General features: G+C 42.0%; 1 protein-coding gene across 2 annotated transcripts in view; it reads left to right on the plus strand.

The window, feature by feature from the left end:
- pum3 (pumilio RNA-binding family member 3) overlaps positions 1–8,335 on the plus strand; it is a 55,353-nt gene extending 47,018 nt beyond the window's left edge. For both annotated transcript variants that reach the window (XM_079580846.1, XM_079580845.1), the window contains exons 9-18: positions 888–991; positions 1,177–1,255; positions 1,324–1,422; positions 3,383–3,436; positions 3,520–3,600; positions 3,869–4,011; positions 4,958–5,180; positions 5,307–5,394; positions 7,215–7,305; positions 8,015–8,335. In XM_079580846.1, the coding sequence (XP_079436972.1) occupies positions 888–991; positions 1,177–1,255; positions 1,324–1,422; positions 3,383–3,436; positions 3,520–3,600; positions 3,869–4,011; positions 4,958–5,180; positions 5,307–5,394; positions 7,215–7,305; positions 8,015–8,144 (1,092 nt within the window). In that variant the 3' untranslated portion in view covers positions 8,145–8,335. The remainder of the gene's footprint in view (positions 1–887; positions 992–1,176; positions 1,256–1,323; positions 1,423–3,382; positions 3,437–3,519; positions 3,601–3,868; positions 4,012–4,957; positions 5,181–5,306; positions 5,395–7,214; positions 7,306–8,014) is intronic.
- Positions 8,336–10,337: the final 2,002 nt, after the last annotated feature.

Raw genomic sequence — 10,337 nt, forward strand, 5'->3', positions numbered from 1 at the left:
TATTATTCGTCAGCCTTTGAGGCTAATAGCTACTGTAATTTCTGGACTACTGAGCTCACCTGAATATAAACCGCACCAACAAAATATATAAAGTATAACAAGTTCTACATATACAGGCTGCTCTGGTCTATAGGCCGCAGCTGCTCACGTTGTTAGAAGCGCATTTGAAAAGCCATCAACGCACTGGATATGCTGGACAGTTCTCTTCATGCACCATCAAATATTCAAGAAAGCGGTGGCCTATAGGTACATTTACTTGTATAAAAGTGTGTTAAGAACATTGTAGTTTATACATTTGATTATATTGTGTTTTAAACCCGGGTGTTAAGTCAAACAAAGTGCTGCCCGTACAGTGACTTCTCCCAGGGAGGGGGGCCATGTTTTAGGGCTGCTCGATTATTGAAAAAATAATAATCACGATTATTTTTGTCATAATTGAAATCACGATTATTCAAACAATTATTTGTTGCCTTTAAAAAAATCCATTAAAAAAGTGACAAAAATCCAGCAAAAAAGTGACAAAAATCCAGCAAAAAAAAAAAGACAAAACCCCAGCAGAAAAAAGACAAAAATCCAGCAAAAAAGTGACAAAAATCCAGCCAAATCGAAATCGTAATCGAATTTCGATTAATTGCACAGCCCTACCATGTTTAGAGCCGCTCTCCTCAGCCTGTCTGTAAAAAACGTGTACAATCGGTCAATCCTCCAGCGAGGTGATACTGACCTTCACTGGCTTCACATCTGGAGAAGGGTCCTTGGGCACTGCGGTCGCCCACTGCTCCTTGCGGGTTACCCCAGCGGCATCGTAGGATGGGTCAAATACAGAGGGATAAATTGTCCCTTGGCTTGAAGCTAATTCTCAGCCTCCTCTCCCCTCTGTTCTGCAGTCTTCAGTGTGCAACACCATTGAGAAGGTTCTGGAAGCCAACCCCGACAAAGTGAACAACATCCTGGAGGAGATGAAGCAGGGCCTCACTCCCATGGCTCAAAAGTAAGTCTTCAACTTCTCCCTGTCTGTTGTCTGGAGACATTTGTAGCCCAGTGAATAGATGTACATATCCACTAGTAACACATTGAGATATAAAATCCAGCCAGGCCCTACATGTTCACTGGGGCCTCGGGTTTTTGTTTGTGTTGTGAGGGCAGTAAAATAAGCATTCATTGTTTTTTCTTCAGAGAGCAGGTCATCAAACACTCGTTGGTCCACAAGGTCTTCCTGGACTTTTTCCAGTTTGCCCCTGAGAAGCAGAGAGCGGTGAGTACCTGGACCCTCATGGTGGTCTTAGAGGTGGTGATGGGGCTGACCGGTGCTGCTGTGTGCAGGAGATGATCGAGTCCATCCGGGAGGCTGTGGTCTACATGGCCCACACTCATGATGGAGCCAGGGTCGCCATGAACTGCGTGTGGCACGGCACAGCCAAGGTATGACTAGACTGTCCTTCAAAAAACTGACCCATTTATCCATTTCTTTCACGCTAATGTGGATTTGTTTGAGTGGTCATCAGATTAGTTCATTATTTGTTAAGGCTAAGCACTGCAGGAAAATATTTTATTTATTTTGTTTTGTATAGGATGATGTTTAGGTCAAGGTCAAGGTCAAGTTTATTTCTATAGCACATTTACAACAACCACGGCTGCCCAAAGTGCTTCACAACACAAACAAATGATAAAAACTAGGAATACAAATACAAACAAGGCATGGTAAACATTGCATCAATTAAACAAAAAATACAATGGAGAAACAGTGTAACATATTAAAAGGCCTGTGTAAAGAGGTGGGTTTTAAGGGAGGACTTAAAACTGCTTAAAGTCGGGGCCAAACGGATGCTGAGGGGCAGACCGTTCCACAGTCGGGGGGCAGCAGCGGAAAAAGCTCTGTCTCCTCTGGTTTTCATGTGCGTTTTGGGCACATCCAGAAGGAGCAGGTCAGCTGAGCGAAGTGCTCTGGACGGGGCATGGACAGAGAGTAGCTCAGACAGATACAGAGGTGCCAAGCCATTTAAACATTTAAAAACAATTAAAAGAATCTTAAAATTGATTCTGTTACAGACAGTAACTTCTTTTGATTTATTTTATCTCTGGCCTATAGTTAAAGGGGCTAGATGCAAGTTGGTCATTTTACACTCACTACTGCCACCTCAGGTCATACGTGTAACTGCACCTTCTATATTAAGCTTGTGCATGACGGCACTTCAGACAGTGCAGGATTTTAGAGGCAGTTGTGGTGAACAGGTCTGAGCTCATTCTACACATCAGGACATGGCTGGAACATGTAGGGGGAGGAAAATACTTAGTTTTTAATTTTTTCAACTCTGTATAGTCCCTTTAAACATGTATTAATATAGTAAAGGTTTCAATCATAGAAATATATAGAAATGTATCTAATAGAGGTCAACTGATAATGTTTTGTTCTAAGGGGATTTTGATTGGCCGATACTGATGTGTACTGCAGATATTTAAAAAAAAAAAAAAAAAGTCTGGTCTATAATCCTGTGTATGATACTTCTAAACATGTCAGTGTTGAACTGTGACAGCAGAAGGCGCTGTATATTTATGTTTAGCCGATGCGTTTCCAAATTCCAAAACGAGTTTATCACTTCCGCTTCCGAAATGAAATGCAAAAGTCTACAACATAAAATACAAAACAAATGGGTACAAACTTGTGACTTGTTTTCCCGCCCCCCTGAGGCCTAGGAAGTTGTGGGAGCGCTCATTTTAAAGCTCTTTCAATGCATGCAGTTTGTATCACTTTCGGTTCCGGAGATATCTGCGCTATCGGCCAATTGCTGATATTGTAAAATACCTCATATCCGATATATTGGTCGGGTGTTAAAATGTTCATGTTTTGGCCCCAGAATTTGTTTAGCACAAATGCAGGTGGTTCATAGTAGATCTGATTTATAACAGTTTATGTTTATAGAAGCACATATTGGTGGTAATAATGGCAACAAAGGGCAAATTGCCATGCTATGCTAAAGTAGCTATGGTAGTTAGCGTTGAGGCTTCTTTTCCTAGCTCCTTCCTAACTGACAGCCCAATTCGGACGCCTCTTATCATGGCGAACGCTGACGCACATCTGGTTTGGCGTAAGACCTCTTACTATCTGCTCGTGTCGGAAGGGGCCCGAGTAGATCTTCCTCAGCCGCCGGCACTGTCTCCGGTCCTTCAGGAAGTCAGTGATCCACCTGCAGAGGGAGTCAGGCACTCTGAGCTGGTAGAGCTGGTCTCGTAGCAGTCCAGGGAGGATAGAGCTGAAGTCCACAAACAGGATCCTGGCGTAGGTTCCTAAGAAGTCCCAGGTGCTCCAGGATGAAGTGGAGGGCCAGGTTGATGGCGTGAATGTCTGTCTTGCCTTTCTAATAGCAGCTCTTTTCACCCCCAGGACAGGAAGGTTATCATCAAAACCATGAAGACGTACGTGGTGAAGTTTGCCATGGTGAGCGCTCTCCCCGTCGTTCTTCCAAACGCCTGTGCTCTTCTTTTGTCTTTGACCCCCCCCCTTTGTGCTGTGTGCTGCAGGGAGAGTTCGCACACCTGGTGCTGCTGGCCATGTTCGACTGTGTGGATGACACCAAGCTGGTCAAACAGGCCGTGCTGTCGGTGAGCCTGGGGCTGCACACTGTTCACATATCTGTTTTCACTAACACTTCATCATCATCACATTCACTCATCATCATTCACAATAAGCACATAGCATACTTAAGAAAATAATGTAAAAATACTACAAAATACACAACTCAAAATGTGTAACTAATAAGCAAAAAGTGAACTGACAAATGGCTCCTACACAGGGTTTTGGTAGTTTTCCGAAATCTCTCGGTGCTCCTGGTTTCTGTGTGTTCAAAAGTACCACCTGTGCTGTTTGCAGGAGCTGCTGTCCTCTCTCAGCGAGGTCCTGGGGAACAAATACGGGAAGAAGGTGATGGCCTACCTGCTGACCCCCCGTGACCCCGCCCACCTGGTGCCCGAGATCCTCCAACTGCTGCAGCGCGGCGACGGCAACCAGCACAGGTAAAATTCACCTGTACCCGCCCCGTGTGCCGTCAGGAGCACTTTTACTCTCCTGTACCCGCCCTGCGTCCGGCAAGGAGCACTTTTACTTCATGTACGTACAAGTGTAAATTCCCACGGGGGTCGGGGGGGGGGGCATTTGGCATCATCGAAGCAGAAAACTATATTCAATCGATAAATCGCTGCGCCCTACACTTGATTGTTTTGCACTATTTGATCTAAAATGTGTGTGTTGTGTGTGAGCCGACGTCACAGCCCGACTGCGCAGCGTAGCCTCGGCATTAGCACCACGTTGGCAATGGCCTGTCTATAGTTTTTGCATGGTCATCTTTAGTGCCGCGCTGTTTTGGGGATGTAGCTGTAGAGTGGCAACAATCCAGACCATTTTTCATGATATTTGTACCACCACAGCATATTCTATGTTATAGCTATGGAGACATGTTATGGCTCGTTTGAAAGGCAAATGCCTAAATATCTCACTTTCAACGACAATATTGTAGACACGTTTTGAAACACTGTGTTTCGATCGCTTTTTATCGTGCGTGCATTTGAAAAGCCTGGTTCTCGGATTGAAGACTTAAACAAGATGTTTCTCAGTCGTTCTTGGACCGATTTTAACAATTTATAAACTCAGAGAAATGTTAAAATCTCAACTGTTTCAATCTTTCTATCTTTCTATGGGAAAGATCGAGAGAGAAGTGTCGGCTTTACAGCTTCGCTGCGCAACACCATGCCCCCTCGAACTAAGAAAAAGAAAAGAAATGCAATAATATAAATAAAAGGTCCAGATGTGACTGTCGTGATCTATTTCTATATTCTGTTCATCACAGAGCTACCAAAAACATACATAAGGTTATTAGCGTGTCTAGTTTCGTAATAAAAGTTTTTCCGTTTTAGGCACTTTAATCGTAGCTAAACTAATGTTTTTTGTTTTCGACTGTTCCAGTAAAAAGGACGCGTGTATCCGGAGACGGGAGCTGTTGGACACCGTGTCTCCTGACCTGTTGCAGCACCTGTGTGAGAACGCTGCTCCCATGGCCACGGACAAGGCCAGCTGTGTGACGGTCAGCGACATCCTGGCCTCAGCCCAGGGAGACCTCACCCCCGCCATGAGCGCTGTGGCCCAGCTCGCCAACCAGGAGCTGCTGCCGGGCGGAGCGAACAACCAGGTGAAGAAAGGAGTAAACTGTGTGACCTTTCCAGTACTAACCAGATCTTAACTCTTAGACATCTTTGGACATGTGGAAGGGCTTTTCTGTGGGTGCTGTGGTCACATGTCTTGCTCTGGTTTGCAGCTGCACTTGGCTGAGCACCCAGCTGGACACCTACTGCTCAAGTGGCTTATTGAGCAGGACCTGACGCTGTCCGAGGCCGGGAAACCAGGTAAACTACTGCTTCACATCAGGACCAGAGGGGGCGCTGTTGGAGGGGATTTTGATCATGGTGGTTACTTTTGTGTCCAAGATACTTTTAATGCAACACTCTCTGTAACGTTAGACAACCTTGGTTGTGAAATTTGATGAACACGTTGCCGGATCTAAAAACTCACGGTTTGGATCGTTCCTCGGATCAGAGTCACAGATCAGATCATTTTTCGGATCAGCATAAACATAAGTTTTGTCTTTTTGTTTATTAACACTTTTAAATTATCAATATCTAAAATCAACATAAAGTGCAGAAGGTATATCTTCTTTTTAAAAAGTGCAACATAAAGGTATAAAACGGAGAGTTTTATGTTGAAATAAAAGTAAATAAAGCCAACAAACCTGTCAAATGTCTTAGAAAGTACTTTAAAAATATTATATATATTTTTGGTTACTATAAGTAAGTCTGTCTCTTCTCCCCTGTGGCCCCTCCCCTCGCTGTTGCCCGTGCCCGGACAGTCTGGAAGGAGCTCACCGCTCTCCTCCTCTCTGCACTTGACTTCTCAATAAAACAAAGTAATGGAAACAGTATAACAACTATTTTCTGATTGTTTTTGAGAAAAACCTTTTGATCAAATGAAACTACAGACGTCACGTGTTTCCGCGTAAATGCGGCGAACATAAATAACGAGCTCCATAAACGAGCTGTAGGCAAAAAAGTCGAAAATGGGCATATCTCCGCAAATGTTTCACCAATTAACACGAAACAAAAAGCATGGTGATGCTGACCGTCCTCTCTCCGGCATAACATGTCAATATCAGTGTAAAGCTTTAGTGAAAGATGGCACAATGAGAAGACGAGTCCCCCACGCCCCTCACATCACAGTGGGAACAGCGGGGCTCGACTCAAAGACGCTCTGAAGTCCGCCCAGCCGCTGATGCTCGAGCTACTGAACACAGATGGAAATGCCCAGAAGGGAAGAGTTGTGAAATAAAGTTGGGGACATGCACATAGGGGATTTAAATGTGGGGTGGGTGGAGTGGGTGTTCAAGCTCCTCCTTTTCTCCACTCGCCTTGACCACACTGTGTGTGGACTGAACGTGCACACGTTTTTTTTCATGATCCGAGGATCATGTGCGTACCCCCCTGAAGATATTGATCCGAAAGGATCAATGATGATCCGTTGCACCACTAGTCATTATGTCTATAGCTCAGACTGCACTATATGCCTGCCAACTCCGGAAACTGGCTTACTTTCATGTGGACAGGGCCATAATGAGACTGTTTTATAAATCTTGTGTCGAGTCAGTGCTAACATTTTCTATGATGTGTTGGTTTGGTAACCTTAACATCAAAGCGTTACTTGCCCTCTGGTTCGAGGCTTAGGGCTCCATTGGTGGGGAAACCTGTAGCCATCTCCACTCTAAACGCTGAGTAGAAAAGGAGTTTACAGGCACCAAATTCAGTGTGAGGGAAAAAAAAGTTGTTTGTCTTCTCTTGTTCTGTTGTAAGGTTTTGCACTTTGGCGTCTTGTTTGAACTGGTGAATGAATGCATTTTTACTGTTCTTGTCTGTTTTTATGTATCTATTTTTTATGTATCTTGTGCTGCAAAACTAATTGCCCTATCGGGGACATGAAATAAAGTGAAGTGAACTTGATCTGAGGAGCGGTCTAATTTCTGCTCTGATGATGAGAATGTGGGTCTGTGGTGTGAAGGAAATTAAAGCTGCACAACCTCTATGGTGAAATGTTACTACATAAAATAAATTGCTTAAATCAGATTACGATATGGTGTAGAGGATTTGGTCACAGCGTAATTGTCTCTCTCTGTGCTCAGAACGGTTTGGTCGAATCCTGGTGGACACCGTGGGGACAGACAAACTGCAGACATGGGCCCGAGTGAACCGTGGGGCAATGGTCCTCTGCTGGTGAGACACTGCACACACACCACACTATTCCATTCACAGGGTTTGTGGAAGACAAACTCAGTCAGACTGAACTGTATGGTGGGTTGTTTTGCTCCGGGTTTACAAAATGGCTGACATCATGAAGACTGAGCACTAGGTGGAAATATTGGAGCAACATCTCAAGACATCAGCCAGGAAGTTAGAGCTTGGGCGCAGATGGGTTTTCCAAATGGACAATGACTCAAAGCTTATGGCCAATACTGGTTACAAAGTGGCTTATGGAAAACAAAGTTAATGTTTTGAAGTGGTCATCAAAAAGTCCTGATCTCAGTCCAGTAGAAAATGTGGGCAGAGCTGAAAGGCATGTGCAAGCAAGGTGGCCTACAAATGTGGCTGAGTTACACCAGTTCTGTTTGCTTGTGGAAGGATATCCAAAACGTTTCAACCAAGTTATACAGTTTAAAGACGATGATACCAAATATTAATGAAAGAAATGAATGTAGAAAATTCTATCTCTCATTCTTCTGGCATATAGCAAATAGAAATAATTTCAGACAGTGAGACAAAAATGCATATGTGTCTTTTTATATAGTGCATGTAAACATCTGGTTCCCACTGTGTGTCCCATTCACCAGCAGAACAGACCTCGGCGTGTATGCTTCTGTGCCCGGGCATCAAAACGCTTTAGACGTGCCAAAAAGAATGACTGAGTGGTTGTTTGTTGTTTCAGCCTCTTAAACAGCTGTGACCCATCGGTGGTGGAGGAGGTGAGGGCCGCGCTGAAGCCCCTGGTCCCAGAGCTGGAGAAGAGCAGCAGCACCAACCAGGGAGCCCGCATCCTGCTGCAGAAGCTCTCCTAGGACCCCCATCAGAACTGAGCATTCCCTCCGATTCACCGACAGAAGAGACTCTCCTGCAAAGTGTTGACAACTAAGACGTGAAATCTGTCTCGGCCCCACTGTGGACAAGGAGCCAGCGAGCATCTAAAACTAAGAACTAAAGTAACGTCTGAGACATGGCACAAGGAGCTTCTGCCTGAACTGAAACTGCAACGAAAGTGTTCATCTTCCTGATCAATTTTTGACCTTTTAACCTATGTCTGTGCCTCAGAAGCGTCTGATTCCAGGGCTAGTTTTCAGTTTTACTTTGTGAAATATGAAACTTATATCAATGCAAGGCTGTGTGCATGTAACTCCCCCACAGCCATAATATGTGTTCAATAAATGCTTTCAGATATTTCTGGATCCATCACTTTTAACCGAGCATGAAAAGTCTCAACGGTCAAGAAATCCACATAGTTTCGATCTTTGTCAGCTTCTGCTCTACTCACACCACTTTGATTTGAGCTGGGGGGGTCACTGTGTCATGATGTCCGAGGCTCTGGTGGGCAATGCCAATGTATTGAATAGATAATGATATAGTTCTACGGTTGGTCAAAACATTCATTTCCTGTTCATGTATTTATTTATCAGGACACTGTACAGTTACATCATGCTCGTGAGCAAAGATACTTGTACCAGACTGAAGCTTTTTCAAGGTCATTTCCATCTGTAGTGCTAGGGGACTCTCAGAGCATTACTACTGTCAAAGATCTGTGATTTAAATAAACGGCTGAGCTGTTGGCCCACTGTTCACCAAAACATCCGGTGAAAATCTCAGAAATAAACAATAATAGTGATAACTTACATTTCCTGAGGTACAATATATTCCAAATGAAACAAACTGATAAAGTATGAACAGTGTTCTCGGAAATCGTAGGTTATTCCTACGATTTCCGAGATTGACAGTCAAAAAAATGTTCATCAAATAAACAAGCTTAAAGATATTCTATGATCGATGATTCAAACTGCAGTGTTTGTATAGTTTAAGTATTTGAGATATTGGGTAGTGTTCGGGTTGCCGCAGCTTTCTGTTCTAGACTCAAGATGGGCCTAAATAAATTAGTTACATTGTCCATTCCACATGTAATTGCAGAGAATGTATTTTTTCTCAATCCACAGCATGCAAAAAGACAACCGCTAACAAAGCTATACAATATGTATACAACAATATGTACAGTATACAACAAGATGTATGCAACAATATGTATACAGCAATATGTATACAACAATATGTGTGCAACAATATGTATACAGCAATATGTATACAACAATATGTGTACAACAATATGTATACAACAATATGTATGCAACAATATGTACAGTATACAACAAGATGTATGCAACAATATGTATACAACAATATGTATACAACAATATGTATACAACAATATGTATGCAACAATATGTATACAACAATATGTATGCAACAATATGTATGCAACAATATGTATACAACAATATGTATACAACAATATGTATGCAACAATATGTATACAACAATATGTATACAACAATATGTATACAACAATACGTATACAACATTATGTATACAACATTATGTATACAACAATATGTATACAACAATATGTATACAACAATACGTATACAACATTATGTATACAACATTATGTATACAACAATATGTATGCAACAATATGTATACAACAATATGTATACAACGATATGTATGCAACAATATGTATGCAACAATATGTATACAACAATATGTATACAACAATATGTATACAACAATACGTATACAACATTATGTATACAACATTATGTATACAACAATATGTATACAACAATATGTATACAACAATACGTATACAACATTATGTATACAACATTATGTATACAACAATATGTATGCAACAATATGTATACAACAATATGTATACAACGATATGTATGCAACAATATGTATGCAACAATATGTATACAACAATATGTATACAACATTATGTATACAACATTATGTATACAACAATATGTATGCAACAATATGTATACAACAATATGTATACAACGATATGTATGCAACAATATGTATACAACATTATGTATACAACAATATGTATGCAACAATACGTATACAACATTATGTATACAACATTATGTATACAACAATATGTATGCAACAATATGTATACAACAATATGTATACAACGA

The sequence above is a fragment of the Gobius niger genome, assembly GCF_951799975.1.
Source record: "Gobius niger genome assembly, chromosome: 22".
NCBI lineage: Eukaryota > Metazoa > Chordata > Actinopteri > Gobiiformes > Gobiidae > Gobius > Gobius niger.